We start from the raw sequence: 21,411 nt of genomic DNA, 5'->3' as shown, positions 1-21,411 counted from the left end.
CTGTTTCCGTTTGTTTACAGCAGCTGTCGCAGAGCTGTGTAAACCAAATATCAGCAGTGGGTATTGACGAGAACAAGTTGGATTGCAATCGATATTTTTGACGGATCGAAATTTACCATGTTTTCAATCAAAGTGAACGATCCTGACTTCCGACCAGCGTGATTTTGAAAGAAGCAGCAATTTCAATACAATGCATGATAACAACCAGGTTGGTATCAATTTTATACGAATTTATCGTGTTAAAAATCCTGCCCCCTATCAAATTCCTCTGATCATTTTCTGTGCCAATTAAAATTTTGCTGCGAAAATAACGCTGTGAGAACAACTGGATTAATCTTTAACAGGTTCCAGAGAGAGAGAGAGAGAGAGGGGGGGACAGCAAGGAAAACACCAGAGACCAGGCTCGGGGTTTGGAGCAAACTTTCAGGAAGTTTGGTGAGTGACAGAAGTTTGTGCGGTGAGGGCCGGCAGCGCGCAGGCGCGGTGTCAGTGAAGATGGCGGCGGAGGTGCGGAGCCGGCGTGTGGGCCCAGCGCAGGCAAGCGGCGGCCCGCGGGACCATCCCCTCAGCCAGGCCACGGAGAGCGGCCGGCAGAAGCAGGAAAGCGCCGTGCAGGTGCAGCCGGGCACCTTCTGGCTGACCAGGATAGTTTTGCTGCGCTCCATAGCATTTATTTACTGTGAGTGGAACTGGGGGGAAAAGAGAGAGATTTGAGGAAATAATAATTGCACCATCAGTCACTGCAGCCGGTTTGGGGCAGACCTCCACTCCCCTGCGACACCGCGCAAACCTCTCAGCACCGCCCGTAACCCTACACTGCTCTTGTCCCCCTCAGCCCCTCCCCCACACCTTCCCTTTGCAAACCAACAGCGCCCCGCCCCCGCACCCGTCACCTGCTCCTCCCCCCCACTCTCCCAATCCCCATTCACACCCACCCCCCACTCACACCTGCCCCCCCACTCCCCCAATCCCCATTCACACCCACCCCCCCAATCCCCATTCACACCCACCCCCCACTCACACCTGCCCCCCCACTCCCCAATCCCCATTCACACCCACCCCCCCAATCCCCATTCACACCCACCCCTCACTCACACCCGCCCCCCCACTCCTCCAATCCCCATTCACACCCATCCCCCACTCTCCCAATCCCCATTCACACCCACCCCCCCACTCACACCTGCCCCCCACTCTCCCAATCCCCATTCACACCAACCCCCCCACTCTCCCAATCCCCATTCACACCCATCCCCCAACTCTCCCAATCCCCATTCACACCCACCCCCCAACTCTCCCAATCCCCATTCACACCCACCCCCCGACTCTCCCAATCCCCATTCACACCCACCGCCCCCACTGCCCCAATCCCCATTCACACCCATCCCCCAACTCTCCCAATCCCCATTCACACCACCCCCCAACTCTCCCAATCCCCATTCACACCCACCCCCCGACTCTCCCAATCCCCATTCACACCCACCGCCCCCACTGCCCCAATCCCCATTCACACCCACCCCCCTCTCTCCCAATCCCCATTCACACCCACCGCCCCCACTCTCCCAATCCCCATTCACACCCACCCCCCACTCCCCCAATCCCCATTCACACCCACCCCCCACTCTCCCAATCCCCATTCACACCAACCCCCTCACTCTCCCAATCCCCATTCACACACCCCCACTCTCCCAATCCCCATTCACACCAACCCCCCCACTCTCCCAATCCCCATTCACACCCGCGCCCAACTCTCCCAATCCCCACTCACACCCACCCCCCCACTCTCCCCTAATCCCCATTCACACCAACCCCCACACTCTCCCAATCCCCATTCAAACCTGTCCCCCACTCTCCCAATCTCCATTCACACCCGCGCCCCACTCTCCCAATCCCCATTCACACCCACCCCCCAACTCCCCCAATCCCCATTCACACCCACCCCCCAACTCTCCCATTCCCCATTCACACCCACCCCCAACTCCCCCAATCCCCATTCACACCCACCCCCCACTCCCCCAATCCCCATTCACACCCACCCCCCAATCCCCATTCACACCCACCCCCCACACCCCCAATCCCCATTCACACCCATCCCCCAATCCCCATTCACACACACCCCCCAACTCTCCCAATCCCCATTCACACCCACCCCCCCACTCACACCTGCCCCCCACTCTCCCAATCCCCATTCACACCCATCCCCCACTCTCCCAATCCCCATTCACACCAATCCCCCCACTCTCCCAATCCCCATTCACACCCACCACCCAACTCCCCCAATCCCCATTCACACCCATCCCCCAACTCTCCCAATCCCCATTCACACCCACCCCCCAACTCTCCCAATCCCCATTCACACCCACCCCCCAACTCTCCCAATCCCCATTCACACCCACCCCCCCACTCCCCCACTCCCCATTCACACCCACCCCCCACACCCCATACCCCATTCACACCCACCCCCCTCTCTCCCAATCCCCATTCACACCCACCGCCCCCACTCTCCCAATCCCCATTCACACCCACCCCCCACTCCCCCAATCCCCATTCACACCCACCCCCCCACTCTCCCAATCCCCATTCACACCCACCCCCCACTCCCCCAATCCCCATTCACACCCACCGCCCCCACTCTCCCAATCCCCATTCACACCCACCCCCCACTCCCCCAATCCCCATTCACACCCACCCACCCACTCTCCCAATCCCCATTCACACCCACCCCCCACTCTCCCAATCCCCATTCACACCAACCCCCCCACTCTCCCAATCCCCATTCACACACACCCCCCCACTCTCCCAATCCCCATTCACACCAACCCCCCACTCTCCCAATCCCCATTCACACCCGCGCCCAACTCTCCCAATCCCCATTCCCACCCCCCCCCACTCACACCCACCCCCCCACTCTCCCCTAATCCCCATTCACACCAACCCCCACACTCTCCCAATCCCCATTCACACCCGCCCCCACTCTCCCAATCCCCATTCACACCTGCCCCCCCACTCTCCCAATCCCCATTCACACCCACCCCCCACTCTCCCAATCCCCATTCACACCTGCCCCCCCACTCTCCCAATCCCATTCACTCCCGTCCCCCCACTCTCCCAATTCCCATTCACACCCGCCCCCCCCCACTCTACCATTCCCCATTCACACCCTCCCCGCCCACTCTCCCAATCCCCATTCACACCCGCGCCCCATCCCAATTCACATCTGCCCCCCTCCCAATCCCCATTCACACCTGCTCCCCATTCCCATTCACAACTGCCCCCCTTCCAGTCCCCATTCACAACTGCCCCCTTCCAGTCCCCATTCACACCTGCCCCCCTCCCAATCCCCATTTGCACGTGCCCCCCTCCCAATCCCCATTCACACCCGCTCTCCCAACCCACACATCATGCCCACGCCTCCCTCACCCACTCCTTAGCCACCCTCCCCCTCACATCCCATCACTCACACACAAACCCCATACTCGCCCACACCTGACCCCCTCACACTCCCGAGCCCTCACCCCTTCCACCTCTCCACAACCCCCTCCCCCTTTGTCCCAATCCCTTCCCTCAACCCGCCATTCTCCCTCTCCCCACTCCCCTCACCCCCTTCCTCACTCTCCCCTCACCCCCTCCTCCTCTCCCTCACCCACCCTTCCACCTTCCCCCACACCCCTTCCCCCACCTTCCACCCCCTCCCCCCACCCCCTCCCCTTTCCCCACCTGCCACATCCACCACCCACCACCTCAACATCTCTCCACCCCTCCTCCGTGCCCTCCACCACCCCTCGCATACACCCCCCACACCCCTTGCGCACCCCCTCACCCCTCCCCCCCCCCACCCTTCCCAAATCCTTTGGTATTGACCCTGAATGAAAATTCACAGTAATTAGTAGTCAGTTTTTATTGAATTCACTCTTTGAAAAAGATTTTAAAAATCATCTTGAAATGCGATTATCAGTGAACTTGATTCTTTTGTATGGAGATTGGACAATGCGCCAAGCTATAAATACACATGGTGAATGGGAAATTCAAAATATTGTAAAATTAAAGTGGTCACTAGGCAGAGAGTTTTCTTGTTTTTATTCACTCATCAGATGTGGCCGTTGGTAGTTGTCCAGTAATTATTGCCTGTCCCTAGCTGCCCTTGTACTGTTGGTGGTGAGCTTGAACCAATGCAGTCCACATTCTGTGGGTTGACCCACGATGCCCTTAGGGATGGTATTCCAGGATTTTGACCCAACAACAAGGAAGGAAGTCAATATGGTGAATGACTTGGAGGGCATCCTGCAGTTGGTGATGTTCCCAGGTATCTGCTTCCCTTGTCCTTCTAGATGGAAGTAGTCATGGGTTTGGAAGGTGCTACCTCAGGTTCTGTGGTGAATTTCTGCAGGAAATCAAAAATAGAGGTTATAAATATATGATCATCACCAAGAGATCCATAGGAATTCACGAGAAACATATTTGCTTAGTAGAATTTGCTATTGTATGAAGGAAACTAGAAGTACATGAGAAGAAAGACAAGACTGTTCTGATTGGGTTAAAGGAAAAGAGATGGATGAGTGCTCACGTTGATCATAAATAATCAGTCTGAAAGACCATAAAATGCCTTGATCCTTTCTGGAAAACTGACAGTGGAGCTAGAAATTGAACATAAAATAAAGAGAAATACAAAGCAATAAATGAAAACAAAGTAGATAGCTGCGACTGGAATTAACATTGGTAAAAACAATATTCCCCAGTCTTAACCCATTGTAAAAATAATTAATGGGATAAGTGTAAACATATATGACATTTAACACAGTTATATGTTCCTGTTGCTGGTACTTTGTTCATTACAGTGCTGTTTAGGCACTTTGCAGTTAGAATTATATTCACCTGCTCAGTCCTCCTGGACACAGTTTCTCTTAAAGACCTGCTCTTCCTTTGCCTTGCCCACTGGTGGCCATGCGAACAGTCTGCTGCCTGGCATTGTCTGGAGTTCCCTCTTCTCTTCTGTCTTCATTCAAAAATTACACTTGTGTTTTACATCCTCATAAGTATTGCTCTTTTGATGTTAAATAGCATATAACCAATGATTTTCCTGTGGCTTCGTTTTTACAAACATATGAATTAGAAGCAGAAATAGGACATTCAGTCCCTCAAACCTGCTCTGCCATTTAGTAAGAGCATAGCTGATCTGATATTAATCCTGTTTACCATTTGAGTCCAATGTGTTTATTTCTCTATGTTAAGAAACTTGACATTGTGCATTGCATCTTGGTAGTTGCACATATGCTGCATTCATATAGAGGGAAAAAAAACACTTTCATCCAAATGTCCTGCTTTGAATCACGACAATAATTTGTACAGGCCCCAAACTTTGTCCTGAACGTGACCTTTGGACTCAAACCTACCCAATTGTAATCAGCAAAATCTAATATCAAGCAAAACTAAGTTGAAACCACAAAATCCTAATTGTTGGTCCATGCAAAACAAAATGTAAACGTTCCACTTCACTCAGATAGCCATCTGAAGCTCCAGAAGTAGAGTTTATTGAAAAAAAAAGCAGTCAAGCCTGAGTCACATGCAGATGGTCATGCACTGCCTGCATTCTACCTCGATCCATAAGACGAGTTGATAGCTGATTATAGATTTACAATGACAGAAATATCTTATCTGGAATATTGTACTATGGTGATATTGCTGAAAACTAGATGGAAGGTTTCAGCAGGTTCTTTTTCCAAAATATCTTAATCCTATTATATTGATAGGTTAAACATTATGATGATTAACATTTAAAAAAATGAACACAAAAGTGAAAGTACAAAACTTTCCATGCTGTAGTTAGTCCAGAAGCAATGTTCTGGCAAAAAGTAGATATTTGTTGTGGGTCTTTGCCAAGACTCGTTGCTAAAGTGAATTCCCAGTGAAACTGTGGCTCAGTAGGAGGCACTCTTGCCTCTCAGTCAGAAACATAGGATCTAGTCTCATTCAGTGACATTGAGTGCAACACTTTCTGATGGTCCAGTGCAGTACAGAGGGAGTGCTGCACTCTCATAGGTTCTATCTTTGAGATGATGTTTGAAACCAGGGCTCTGCCAGTTCTCAGGTGGACCTGAAAGATTCCATGACATTCTTCAGTGCCTGGATCGATGGCTTTCTGACAGCAAGTATGCAAAAATAGATAGAGTTATAGAGATGTCCAGCACGGAAACAGAACCATCGGCCCAACTTGTCGATGCTGATTAGATATCCCAACCCAATCTAGTCCCACCTGCCAGCACTCAGCCCATATCCCTCCAAACCCTTCCTATTCATATACCCATTCAGATGCCTTGTAAATGTTGCAATTGTACCAGCCTCTACCACTTCCTCTGGCAGCTCATTCCATACACTTACCACCCTCTGCATGAAAAAGTTGTTCCTCAGGTCTGTTTTATATCTTTCCCCTCTCACCCTAAACCTGTGCCCTCTAGTTCTGGACTCCTCCATCCCAGCGAAAAGCCTTTGTCTATTTATTCTATTTATGCCCCTCTTGGTTTTGTACACCTCTATAAGGTCACCCCTGAGCCTCTGACACTCCAGGGAAAACAGCCCCAGCCTATTCAACCTCTCCCTATAGCTCAACTCCTCCAAAACTGGCAACATCCTTGTAGATCTTTTCTGAACGCTTCCCAGTTTCACAACACCTTTTTTTTATAGATATTTTTATTGAAAATTTAACATTTTTACAAGTTTACAAAAATAAAAAAACTCCCAAGTATAAACATTGATATACAATTAAATCTTAAATAAATAATAACCAAAATTTAACAAAAGAAAAATACCAAGAAAAAAATCCAAAACTCAACTAACTACTAATCTAACCTACAACTAACCAGAGTGTATAATTAATTCTCTTACATTATTCAAATACGAGAAAGAACAAAAACCCAAAGGATAACACAGAAATTGGGTAGTGAGATATATGCTCGGAATGTATTAACATCAAATGTTACAAAACCCATATTCGTGCGGGATTCCTCTCCCAAGGGGCCCCGGACCAGCCAGGTTCGCCATCTCAATTAAATAAAAGCCCTTGTTAGGATGGCTGAAATATCTGTATTTATATAATTCAAGAAGGGCTGCCATATTTTACGGAATAATGCGGTCTTCTGGTGCACCATATTTGTAAGGAAGTCAAGGGGAATACATTCCATAATTAATCTGTGCCAAGTTGAAAGTCCAGGAGGGCCCTCAGCCACCCAGTTTACCAAAATATTTTTCCTTGCACAGAAAGAGAGAATCGAAAATAATCTCTTCCCATGCATATCCAGAGAGGGTAAGTTCGAAAAGTCCAAAAGGAGAGGTACAGTGTCCACACTATTTTCAGTTCTGTTCTATTTCTGTCAGAGCACTTGCTACTTTAGTCCAATATCTATGGATCTTATGACAGATCCATAGGCAATGTACAAGAGTGCCCACCTCTATTTTACATTTGGGACACATTGGAGATGCTCCTACCTTAAATTTTGCCAATCGAGCTGGTGCTATATGGGCCCTATGAAGTATCTTCAGCTGGATAGCCTGAGTTCTGTTGCAGATGGTGATTCTTCTGGCATTTTCCCAAATATCATTCCACGTTTCTATAGAGATTTCTAGTCCCAAATCCTGATCCCATGTTTTAAGCAGATTGTCCATATCTCCCGATACTTCATCATGTAATAAAAGATAAATAGTGCTGACGGAAGATACCCCCATTGGCTGTAGCATTCCACATTCTCTATCTGATTTATAAAGACTATCTAGTAACATAGTCTTCTTCTGTATTTAGTCTCGAATTTGGAAGTATTGAAAGAGGTCTCCATTAAGTAATCCAAATTTCTGACACAGCTGTTCAAAAGACATCAGGATCCCTTCTTTAAACAGATCCCCTTAGCAAGAGATACCCCTGGAGCTCCAGAGTTTGAAGGTGGCATCTGTAAGCCCCGGTTGAAATCCCCATGCTCCCACTATCGGAGCATAGGGGGATGTTTTATGTGAATTACCCTCATTTTGCCGCATTATATTCCAAGCCTTAATTGTGTTTAGTATTATGGGGTTTTTACAGTGATCCATAATTATTTTCCTCTTGTCTGAAAGTAAAAGGTTAATAAGTGGGCATTTTACCTGAGAAGCCTCGATGTCCAGCCAGATTGATTGCGGGTCAGACAAGACTCAATCAGCTATGTAACTTACTAGGGAACTTAACTGATATTTCCTAAAATCTGAGAAATCCAGTCCTCCCCTTGCCTGTGGAAACTGTAGTTTCTTCAGCTTAATGAGGGGCCGTCTATGATTCCAGATAAAGGAACCCAACCAGCCATATAATTTACGTAGTGCCAGCCTCGGCAGTATCACCAGAAGCATTCTCATAGGGTATAGGACACGGGGCAGGACACTCATTTTAATTAGTGCTATTCTCCCTAGCCAGGAAATTGGAAGGTCTCCCCATCGCTGGAGGTCCTGCCTTATCCTTTCCAGTAAATGCACAAAGTTAGCCTTGTATAACTGACCAAATACTGGGTAATAAAAATGCCTAAATATAAGAAACCCTCCAGGGGCCACCGAAAGGGAAAATGGGATCCGTCCACTAAGTGGGGTATCATAGCAAGGCCACCCATTGGCATAGCCTCCGATTTTTGAGAAATTAATTTTATAGCCTAAGAATGCACTAAATGTATTAATAACTTGGATTAAGTGAGGCATAGGCATCAGAGGATTACTGAGGAATAGAAGAACATCATCTGCATAAAGGGTAATTTTATGTTTACCTGTATCAATCCTCGGGGCCGTTATATTAGGATCAGCCCGTATAGCTTCTGCTAGTGGTTCAATTATTAGCGTAAATAGCAACGGCGAAAGAGGACATCCCTGACGGCAGCCCCTATTCACACTGAAGCTATCCGAGCCTAATCCATTGGTGATCACAACTGCTTTGGGATCACTATACAGTGTTGAGACCCATTTAGTAAACACCTTTCCAATGCCAAACCTTTCCAATGTGTAAAACAAATATGACCATTCAACCATATTGAATGCCTTTTCCGCGTCTAATGAGACTACTACTCCTGGTATCTTTCCCTGATATTCAAAACCCTTCTAACATTATTGGATGATCTACGGCCCTTAATAAACCCCATCTGATCGTCCTGTATGATATGTGGCAATACCCTTTCTAGCCTCAATGCTAACGTTTTAGAGAGGATTTTAAAATCTATTTTTAGCAAGGATATTGGTCTGTATGATGCACAGTCTTCTGGATCCTTTCCTTTTTTTAAGGATAAGAGAGATATTCACCTCTTTCAGCGAAGGCGGGAGACAGCCCGGACTGTATGAATAGTTATACATGTCTGTAAGTGGACCAACCAATATTCCTGTAAACTCTTTGTAGAATTCAGCTTAAAAACCATCTGGGCCAGGTGTCTTACCGCTCTGAAGTTGCCTGATTGTGTCAAATATTTCTTGGATTGTTAGGGGAACATTCAGGACCGATACCTGTTCCGGAGTTAGGTCCGGAAAGGTCAAATTTTTAAAAAATGATTGCATCCTCCTAGTCCTGTCTTCACAATCCTGCGATTTATATAAATCAGAATAAAATTTTCTAAAAGATTGTGTTAATCCTTTTTATGATCATGAGTCAAAATACCCGTATTTTCCTTGATAGATGTGATAGTTTGAGGGGCCTTCTTCTTCTTTGCAAGAAAGGCTAAGTATCTACCCGGTTTATCGCCAAATTCATATAACCTTTGTTTTGCAAATAATAATTCCCTCTTAGCCATTTGGGTAAGCGTGGTGTTTAGAGCTGTCCTAAGGGCCGTTATCCTTCGCAGTTTGATAATAGAAGGTCTGTCAGCGTTTGCTGTTTCAGCTGCTTTTAAGCGAGCTTCGAGCAGACACTGTTGTTCTCACTTTAATTTTTTCTGGGTCGCCGAGTATGAGATGATCAAACCTCACGCGTAAGCTTTGATGGTCTCCCACATCATTGATGGGTTGCTAGTTGTACCTAAATTAATTTCTAAACAAGGTTTAAATTCTCGAGAGAAGTACCTTACAAATTTACTATCTTTCATCAGGAAGGGGTCGATACGCCAATGCCGGGGGGATGTCTCATTGTTCCTCACAACACCTTTCTGATATGAAGGGGACCAGAATTGCATGCAATATTCTAACTGTGCCCTAACCAATGCCCTGTACAGCCACAACATGACCTCCCAACTCCTGTACTCAATATTCTGACCAATAAAGGAAAGTACATCAAACGCCTTCTTCACTATCCTATCTACCTGCGACTCTACTTTCAAGGAGCTATGAACCTTGAAAGGTCTCTTTGTTCAGCAACACTCCCCAGGACCTTACCATTAAGTATATAAGTCCTGCTAAGATTTGCTTTCCCAAAATGCAACACCTCATATTTATCTGAATTATACTCCATCTGCCACTTCTCAGCCCATTGGCCCATCTGATTAAGATCCTATTGTAATCTGAGGGAACCTTCTTCGCTGTCCACCACATCTCCAATTTTGGTGTCATCTGCAAACTTACTAACTGTACCTCTTATGCTCACAACCAAACCATTTATATAAATGATGAAAAATAGTGAGCCCAGCACCTGTTATGTCAGAGAGCAATACCACACATGCATGCTTAATTGAAGTATGGATTGAATTGAAGTATTTATTGAAGTGGAAGCAGGCTTGTTATTTGATTGCAGTTCTACTATAGCCAGTGTGAAGCCAAAGTAAGGTTAGTTATGACCATTGTGCAAAGATCGCTTTCAGTCAGCAGTTACTTTTGATATAACACTCATCTGGATCCTCAAGATTGGCACTGATTATCCAGTCATTTTTACAGCAAAAATACGAATGTCTGAGGTTCGTATTTTTCCTCAGAGAATAAGCTGTGCTTTTGATTCAGTAGGTTAATTCTATTTTTAATTTGCGTCCCTTGACTATGTAACTACTGTGGCTAAGAAGTTGATTAACTTTCTGCAACCTGCCATTGTCTTTCAGTGCTGGTGGTTGAGATGTGTACAAAAAGCCTTTCCTCTCAACCTGGCCCAGACCTCTCATCATTTGCAGCTTCCTTAAAGTTGCATGGCTGAGTTAAAAAAAAATTGGATGTTTGTGAAAGCTCCTCCCATACGTTTTCAAAGAAAACCAGAGTTTTGTCCAAGGATCTTGACCAACAGACGTTTAGCCAACAGCACATTTCGTTGGTGCTGTTTATCATTCTCTCAGTGTGCAAATCATCTGCTGTATTTGGCCACCAAAGAATGACTTAATTTAAAATAAACTATGCAAAGGATATTATGTAAATACAATACCGTCTTTTCCATGTACTGTTACTAGCTGTTGTTGTTCCACAATGCCATTTTCTTTATTATGAATATAATGTTCAGCTTTCATAAATTACAAATTAGTTTGTTGATGCTAAGCATAATCTGACTTCCAATTGACACCTTCAGCTTTTTACATTATGTTTTGCTAGATTTATAGCCAAACAATTCACCTCACTGAAATATAAACAGATTACTTGTGCTGGCTTCATAATATGACAATTGCATATATTGTTACTTTATTAAATACACAAATAAAATTGTAATTGGCCTATTCAAGTGCTGAACACAAAAATCAAGGATGTTGTTGAGGAAATGCTATATTGTTGGAAGTGCTATCCTTCTGACATGGTGTTAGACAGAGGCTCTGTTTATCAGCTCAGGTAGATATAAATGATCCCATGACACTATTTTGGGGGTAAAAAACAAGATGTTTGATCTTGGTGTCTGGTGTATATTTATCTCTCAGTTAACGTTACAGAAACAAAATTATCACATTGATTTTTATGGAAGTTTCCTGTCTGTGAATGGCTGTTGCGATTTCTATGTAACAGTGATCGCACTTCAAAACTACTTTTTTGGCTGTAAACCACTTTGAGAATCAGGTAGTCATGAAAGGTGCTACATAAATGCAAGTCTTTGTTTTTCATTGAATGGTATATACTGTTTGCATTGGGGGTAGAGTAACAAATTAATACTATTAAATTTTCTATTAATAGGAGGAAATCCAATGTATTGGCTATTCATATCAGGAAGATGACCAATTGAAGGTGTTTTAGATGTGATTATTGAAAATGAATACAGTATTAGTGTTTTTACCATGCATTATTTGAGAGGAACTTCTTAAGTATGAAAGAATCTACCTCACAGCATTGATTCCTCGCGAGCTAAGTGAGAAAAGTCATGGTTCTATTTATTTGGGAATTGAAATGTGAGGGCCATAAAAAGGAATAAGTAATTATCTGAAAGTTAATGAATTGTTTGTGCAATTAAAATTCTTGGTGGTATCTAAATTTAGGGAAGTTTGAGATTGTACCATGATTGGTAATGATATCACTGATCCTCATCACTAGGAAGTGAAAGTACAATATTTAATATAACAGATGCAGAAAGAATAACTATAGATTGGAACATTAATTATTCAGTCTTACAGTCTTAAGTTAGATGTTCTGCTTGCAAAGTGATTTTCATGCAATGTTTGAGCTTTTCCAGGAGTGATATTTTTATGTCAGAACCAATTAATAAACAAAATTATAATTTCACTTGCAACTGGAACTTGAGTTCAAGAGGATGATGAGTTCACCTAACTTTGACTAATGGCATAAATAATTTGACAGATGATGTTTTGTTACACCTACATACAGAACTATGCTTGATATGAAAACACAAGACCTAATTTCTGACTATATAGATTTGTCAGTTTACCTGATGCATGCAAATACTGTTGCAGTGGAGACAATTTGTCTTTCAAATGATGTAGTGTTACCGACAGATTTTAACATTAATGTATACAAAATACTGTATGTGCTGGTGATCTGAAGCAAAATTTTAACTGTAAGAAACACTCAGCAAGTCAGGTAGCATATCTGGTGAGAACAGGCTAATGTTTCAGGTGTGAATCCTTCATCAGAAATGGAAGGCGTTATGCTTGCAAAGCTTGAAAAAGAATAGTAGAAAGGGAAGGGAAAGGGAAACTAAATGATGCACACACAGGATGGTGTGATAGTGAAGGTGAGATTGGTTTTGGTGAGGTTCTGAAAAGATAACTACCGAAGGTTCAAAGCAGAAAATAATGCTCTTTTCTGCCATTTTTACCATTCAGTTAAGCATTTAACAATTTAAACAGTTATTTTTGTGTGCATTTATATTTCCTCTTTCCCTTCAGTTTGTCCAAGCGTCTTTTCAATGTTGTTTCTTGTAATATTTTCCAGCTCTGATGAAGGATCCACATGTGGATTGATAATATTTATTTTCCACAGGTTCTCCTTGAGTTGCTGTGTGTTCAATAATTTTTGCATTTGATTTAGTCATTATGTATTTGCCTTTCTCAATGGCTCACATTGCTAATGAATGCTGTACCTAAGAAAACCATTATCTGAAGGGTATATTGGGGAATTGTCAAAAAAAAATCTTAAACAATGAAACAAATGGAAGAATTGTATTGACAGGCATATTTGATCAGTTGGTTCTGGTGTGAAGAAACAAAACAGAGATTTACATGTTCATATTTCGTAGTCTGGGTTTTAATTTTGACAGGTTACTGAGTAGAAGCAGCGTGCAGAGAGCTGACATTGCTTCACCAGGAGGAATGTAGAATTGAAGGCAAACAAGCTTCATTTGTTGCCCTGTTATATCTATTTGTTAGTTCCATAGCAAAAATGTCAGTACATTAACAGTGCATTTGGCTAGGGAACGCAGGATGATATAAAAGATAAAAATGAGTAAAACTATTTGAAATAATCCAGGCTTTCTATATAGAGTCATAGTCATAGAATCATGCAGCTCGGAAACAGACCCTTCGGTCCAACCACTCCATGCTGAATATAATTCCAAACTAAATGAGTTCCACCTGCCTGTTCCTGGCCTACATCCCTCCAAACCTTTCCTATTCATGTACTTACCCAAATGTCTTTTAAATGTTGCAATTGTACGCACACCCACCACCTGCTTAGGAAGTTCATTCCACATGTGAACCACCCTCTGTGTAGAAAAATTCCCTCGTGTCTTTTCTAAATCTCTGTCCTCCCACCTTAAAAATGTGCCCCTAGTCTTGAAATCCCCCCATCCTGGGAAAAAGACAACTACCATTAACTCTATCTATACCTCTCATTATTTGACAAATTTCTGTCAGGTCACCTCTCAACCTCCTCTGCTCCAGTGAAAAAAGTCCCAGCCTGTCCACCCTTTCTTTATAAACCTTCAATACCTGACAACATCCTGGTGAATCTCTCCTGAATTCTCTTGAGCTTGATAATATTCTTTCTGTAATTGGGTGAGCAGATTTGGACACAGTATTCCAGAAGAGGCCTAACCAGTGTTGTGTACAACCTCAACATGACTCCTAACTCCTATACTGAAAGGACTGAGCAATGAAGACAAATGAGGCAAGTGTCTTTTCAGCCACCCTGTCAATATGTGACACAAACTTCAAAGAATTATGTACCTGCACCCCTAGATCCCCCTATTCTACAACACTAACTAGGATCCTACATTAATTGTGTACACTCTCCCTTTGTTTGTTGTACATTTATCCGTCTGCCATTTTTCAGCCCATTGACCCATTTGATCAAGATCCCTCTGTAATCTTAGAAAATTCTCGTCACTGACTATTATGTCACCAGTTTTGGTGTTGCCTGCAAACTTATTAACCATGCTTTCTATATCTTAATGATTAGTCTCATGTGAGGTGTTTCCCTTCGAACTCAAGCAGAAGCAGTCGTAGTATCACTACACCCGTAATTCTGAACCAGGGATAAAATACAATTCTGGTTACCCTTCCATGAAAAAGATGTTGTTAAATTTGAGAGGGCGCAGAAAATATTTACAAGGACGTTGCCAGGATTGGAGGGTTTCCTCATTTCCACTTAGCCCAGTCCCAAGCTCCAACTTGGCACCGCCCTTTTGACCTGTCCACTGTCTTTCCCATCTATCTGCTCCACCATCCTTTCTGACCTATCACCTTTTCCCACCTATTGCATTCTCAGCTACCTTCCACCACACCTTCCTGCTCCCCCCCCCCCCGGCCCCCCCCCTCCGCCCCACTCCCCCTCCCATTTACCTCTTGGCCCCCCAGCCCACAAGCCTCATTCCTGTTGAAGGGCTTATATCCAAAATGTTAATTCTCCTGCTCCTCGGATGCTGCTTGACCTAATGTGCTTTTCCAGCACCAAACTCTCGACTCTAAACACATTGGTGTCAACTTTGATGTAGTGAAATGTTAGGACATTTTACCACACTAAATGCACAATATAAGTGTCAGTTGTTAAACTGTAGCTTTGAAAAACAAAAAAACCCTATTTGTTTATAATTAAAATTGTAATTTAAATATACTTATTCAAAATTTGTCCACTGTTTCAAAATCTAATTTTAAGCTGTGTGGTTTCTGTAATAAGGAACAAAGATAGATTCTTTTGAGAACTAAGTACTTCCATACTTCCTCCCGTAAGGAAGTCTTTAATCAACACTACAAGTTTATTATCCTCTGAATTATTAGCTGCTGCAACTGAGGTTGAAGTGAATGTCCAAAGCAAAAGTGTAAACCTTTTTTCATTTTTCTGCACATTGCACCCTGAACATTTTGTGCTACTTGATTTTAAACTGTAGCCTTTTGTGCTCATGCACCTGTTCCAGCTTTTATATATGTTTAATTTTGAGTGGGGAAACAAACAGCCCTCTCTTCGTACTTAGCTTTTATCAAATGTTCGAACAATGGCAGTACACATACTTTATATGGTTTGAATGACATAATTTTACTATTGTACTTTTCAGTGAAAGGTTTTTGTCAGGTAGCAGAGACCTTTCATTCATTACAGCGCAGGAACTGTTTGCTGAGCACTTTCATACAAGTTAAAGGACTTTATTAATAACAGTAATGCCTTAGTGTTAGGTAGGTACTGCAGATAAAAATCTGGTTTGTGACACCCTTCTTATTAATTCTGACTTAACAAAGAGATGTGCACGGAAAGACTCTGTTTAAAAGACAGTAGCTACTGGCTACTGAACGAGAAAGAGTAGTTGAATTGGCAGCTTGTATTGGGAAGACCTTGTTTTGGACAATATCTGGAAACCAGGACAGGGCAATTGTGAATAAGAGGATGGTTTATATTTTTGATTTCAGAAGAAAATTGATGAGAACTTATTAGAAGACCAAACTGGTTTCTTATAGGTAAGAAATGATTTAAGGACATACCTTTTCCCAAAAATGTGTGGATTATATTTTATAGCAAGTCAGATTTGGATTATATTATGTAGCAATATATTTAATTTTTACTGTAAACTTAGTATTTTTTGTAATCATCTAAGGTTTTCAGTCTCTTTTTGGTCATCCATAACATGCAGACATCGCTGGCTGTGCCAGCATTTGTTACCTAACCCTAGTTCACCTTGACTGTAGCAAGTCAGATTTGGATTATATTATGTAGCAATATATTTAATTTTTACTGTAAACTTAGTATTTTTTGTAATCATCTAAAGTTTTCAGTCTCTTTTTGTTCATCCATAACATGCAGACATTGCTGGCTGTGCCAGCATTTATTACCTAACCCTAGTTCACCTTGACTAGGTGGCTGTCACCTTGAACACATTTGCTGTAGATAGACCAATTATGTTATTAGAGAGAGAGTTCCAGAAGTTTGATCCATTTTCTAAGCAAGGAAATTGAGAGCCTTGGACTGGAATTTGGAAGTGGTGGTCTCCGTATGTATCTGTTGTCCTTGTTTCTATAGTAGCTGTCATGGATTTGGAAAGTGCTGTCTCAAGAGCCTTGGTGAATTTCCACAGTGCAGTTTAGCTGGTATAGCTAGTGTCCACTGCTGCTTTTGTGTGTCGGTGGTGAAGGGAGTTAATGTTTATCAATGTGATGCCTCTCAAGTGGCTGTTTTGTTCTGAGTGATGTCAGGCTTCTTGATTGTTGGGCTGCATATGTCCAGCCAAGTGGGGAGTTTTCCATTTCCTGATTTGTGTCTTTTAGATGTTGGACAGCCTTTAAGGAGTTAGGAGGCGAGTTACTTGCTGCAGCATTCTTAGACCCTGAGCTACTCTTAGATCCACTGTATTTATATGGTTTGTCCAGTTCAGTTACTGGACTGTTGTAATCCCCAGGATGTTGATCTTGGAGGACTCAATGATGGTTTTGCCATTTTGAATGTCAAAGGATGATGATGATTAGATTCTGTCTTGTTGGAGATGGTCATTGCCTGGCACTTAGTGATGTGAATTTAATTACCACTTGACATCCCATGTCTGGATATTGTCATGTATTTGGTCATAGGCTGGTTTGGTATTTTGAGGAATCACAAATAAGGCAGGTATGACACCAACCACTGGTGGGTGCCCCCTTTGATTTCCGTTGACTCTAGTTTTGCTTGGGCACCTTGATGCCATACTCAGATGCAACAAAACAAAAAAATGTTAATGGAAACTTATCAAACTAAAATAATGTTAATTAGCCACAGCCCATAGACATCCCATTACCATTACAGAAAGACAATTAGTTATATGTAGCATGAAAGTGCCATTTCACAATTAGGGGGAAAGGAGACAGGCATCTATGAAGTAGCATGACCAGTTTGAGAACTGAATTCCTGATGTTGGTATTGTTCTGCATTGCTGTAGCCAACTGAGCCAACCAACCAACCTTCAAGTCATTCATTACAGTTTTTAGCCTCCTCTTTTTAAACCAGTCTCAGTAGAAACTGGAAATCTGAAATAAAAACAGAAATGCTGGAAAGAACTCCACAGGTCTGGCAGTGTCTATAGAGAGAGAAACAGTTAACGTTTCGAGTCTAATGTGACTTCTTCTGAATGATTAATTTTTCCAATTCTAGATAAGAACAGGAAGCAACACTGAAGGTATAATTCATCTACCTCAGAAAGAATTGTGTGTGGGGGGCCTGAGTAGTCCCAGAACCATTCCTGAAGGAGGGCTCATGCCTAAACATCGATTCTCCTGCTCCTTGGATACTGCCTGACCTGCTTTGCTTTTCCAGCAACAAATTTTCAGCTCTGATCCCCAGCATCTGCAGTCCTCACTTTCTCCTAGTCCCAGAACAAGAAATGTTCTCATAATCCCACAAAGAGACAGGCATAGCTGGGACCCATGTAGCTACTCATTGCCACACTTTGACTTGGAGAAATTGAGATGAATTAAACAAAAGGTTGTTCAAGGTGAGAATGAGTTCAGCCAGCTTTGATGTCAGTGCCAGGGCTGTGGTGCAGGAGGAGAAAGGACAAACTATCTGAGCGTTGGTGCTCAGTCTCTGCAAGGTGGAGGTCAGCAGGTCAGACAATAGCACCATCCTTTCTCAGAACCCACCAGACATGAAATGTTAAATCTGATTCGTCTTGACAGATGCTACCAGACCTGCTGAGCTTTCCCAGCAACTTTTGATCTTGTTTCTGATTTACAGCATCTGCACTGCTTTTGTTTTTTGTTTACCCTTATTGGCAAGTTTGATAACGATGCCAGGGTTGGAGTAAATAGAATGGAATGCAGAAAGTTTAAAAGGAAGCAGGTTAGAGCGAGTAAGAAAAGCAGAGAAATTAAGGCTGATGGTAACACCTAGACAGTTAAGTATAGATTAGATTACTAACAGTGTGGAAACAGGCCCTTTGGCCCAACAAGTCCACACTGACCCACTGAAGCGCAACCCACCCAGACCCATTCCCCTACATTTACCCCTTCACCTAACACTATGGGCAATTTAGCATGGCCAATTCACCTAATCTGCACGCATTTTTGGACTGTGAGAGGAAACCAGAGCACCCGGAGGAAACCCACGCAGGCATGGGGAGAACGTGCAAACTCCACGCAGTCAGTCACCTGAGATGGGAATTGAACCCGGGTATCTGGCGCAGTGAGGCAGCAGTGCTAACCACTGTGATGCCGAGTGCTAGTAAAAGATAAGAGGAAGGGGAAGTGGTGTGTTGAAGACTCATGAAAAAGGGACTATGAAGTGGGGAAAGGACTCCTGTCCAAAAAGTTGGTGAAGGTGATGAATGAAAAGATGAATATCATGTTATAACTGAATGCTGGGATGGAGTAGTGAAGTGGAAAGTTTCCTGGACACTGTATACCAAACCCCTGAATATAGATGCTTTAGATTTCTCATGTGGCCTGGGACAGCAGTGTGTGAGGCAGAGTTGCAGAAGAATTTCTTCTTTTAAGCAGTCATTAGTCTTTGCAATTCTCCATCCCCAGAGAGCTGTGGAGACGGAATCATTAAATACTCAGAGCTGGGTTAGAAAGATTCTGACTGCGAAAGGTATTGAGAGTTAAGGCCACAGTCAGATCAGCCATGATCATGTTGAATAGCCTAATGGGCTGAATGCTCCAATTTGTTAATAATCTCGTGTGTGTCTGTGCAGTATATATGTATATGTGTGTATGTGCATCTCTTAAAACTGATGATGTCAGTCACTTGAATTTAATACCAATGTCATTATCTTGTAATTTTAGCATTTAAACTTACTAACATATGTGATAAAAGGATATTGGACACAACAATAATTTCCTTCAACACTGAATTTGTTGCATTTAGTGCATTGTTATATGTTATCACAGGTATTATGCAGAACTGATGGATAATCTTTCTGCAGACTCAGGAGTGCAATTCCCTGGGTTGTGAGTTCTGGACCTTAGGCAAGTAACTTGGGATGGAGGGAAGATTTAAAAGGGACCTAAAGGGCTACATTTTCATGCAGAGGATGGTGTGTGTCTGGAATGATCAACCAGAGGAAGTAGTGGAGGCTGGTACAATAATAACGTTTAAAGGCATCTGGATGAGTACATGAATGGGAAGGGTTTAGAGGGATATGGGCCAAGTGCTGGCAGATGGGACTAGATTAATGTAGGATATGTGGTCGGCGTGGATGAGTTGAACCGAAGGCTCTGTTTCTATGCTGTGCTTTAAACAGTTTCACAAATTAAAGAGTCTAAACAGAACATGGTGAAAAAAAACTCAATATAATTATAATAGTAAACAGTAAAGTTCTTGGCCATGAGGCATTCTCCATTCTTTGTGTAGGCTGAAAGAGCGAGTGTCAGCAGCCACTTTGATCTTTGGATCATTTGTTTTCCTTGGAGCAGAGGGTGCTAAAGGAGGATCTGATTGAGGTGTACAAAATTATGAAAGCCATAGACAGACTGAATCATGAGACTGTTTTCAACATGGCAGACTACAGGGTGTAAGTTTAAGGTGAGGCATCAGTGGTTTAACTGAGGAATTATTTTCTCACCCAGCAGGTGATAAAAAACATGGTGTGTGCTGCCTGAGATGATGGTGAAGGCAGGTACTCTCACAATATTTAGGAAGCATCTGGAAAAGCACTTAAAATGACAGCATAGTAAGCTGTGGACAGGTACAGGTAAATGGGATTAGTGTATTGTTGGGGTAAAAAATGAGGTCTGCAGATGCTGGAGATCACAGTTGAAAATGTGTTGCTGGTTAAAGCACAGCAGGTTAGGCAGCATCCAAGGAATAGGAAATTCGACGTTTCGGGCATAAGCCCTTCATCAGGAATGAGGAGAGTGTGCCAAGCAGGCTAAGATAAAAGGTAGGGAGGAGGGACTTGGGAGAGGGGCGATGGAGATGTGATAGGTGGAAGGAGGTCAAGGTGAGGGTGATAGGCCGGAGTGGGGTGGGGGCGGAGAGGTCAGGAAGAAGATTGCAGGTTAGGTGGGCGGTGCTGAGTTGAGGGAACCGACTGAGACAAGGTGGGGGAGGGGAAATGAGGAAACTGGAGAAATCTGAGTTCATTCCTTGTGGTTGGAGGGTTCCCAGGCGGAAGATGAGGCGCTCCTCCTCCAGCCGTCGTGTTGTTATGTTCTGCCGGTGGAGGAGTCCAAGGACCTGCATGTCCTCGGTGGAGTGGGAGGGAGAGTTAAAGTGTTGAGCCACAGGGTGGTTTGGTTGGTTGGTCCGGGCGTCCCTGAGGTATTCTCTGAAGCGTTCCGCAAGTAAGGGAGGAGGTGTGGGCGCAAGTTTTACATTTCCTGCGGAAATGACGCCACCTCCAAACGGACCCCACCACCAGGGATATATTTCCCTCCCCTCCCCTATCAGCGTTCCGCAAAGACCACTCCCTTCGTGACTCCCTTGTCAGGTCCACACCCCCCACCAACCCAACCTCCACTCCCGGCACCTTCCCCTGCAACCGCAGGAAATGTAAAACTTGCACCCACACCTCCTCCCTCACTTCCCTCCAAGGCCCCAAGGGATCCTTCCATATCCGCCACAAGTTCACCTGTACCTCCACACACATCATCTATTGCATCCGCTGCACCCGATGTGGCCTCCTCTATATTGGGGAGACGGGCCGCTTACTTGCGGAACGCTTCAGAGAACACCTCAGGGATGTCCGGA

General features: G+C 43.9%; 1 protein-coding gene across 1 annotated transcript in view; it reads left to right on the top strand.

Moving 5' to 3' along the window:
* The first annotated feature begins 489 nt into the window (after positions 1 to 489).
* lmf1 (lipase maturation factor 1) overlaps positions 490 to 21,411 on the top strand; it is a 584,123-nt gene continuing 563,201 nt past the window's right edge. The window contains exon 1 of the mRNA XM_060840313.1: positions 490 to 679. Coding sequence (XP_060696296.1) covers positions 496 to 679 — 184 coding nt within the window. The 5' untranslated portion in view covers positions 490 to 495. The remainder of the gene's footprint in view (positions 680 to 21,411) is intronic.

This window comes from Hemiscyllium ocellatum, chromosome 20, assembly GCF_020745735.1.
Source record: "Hemiscyllium ocellatum isolate sHemOce1 chromosome 20, sHemOce1.pat.X.cur, whole genome shotgun sequence".
In the NCBI taxonomy this organism is placed as follows: domain Eukaryota; kingdom Metazoa; phylum Chordata; class Chondrichthyes; order Orectolobiformes; family Hemiscylliidae; genus Hemiscyllium; species Hemiscyllium ocellatum.
Note: the sequence above shows the minus strand (reverse complement) of the source record. Positions and strands in the feature narration are given on the sequence as shown.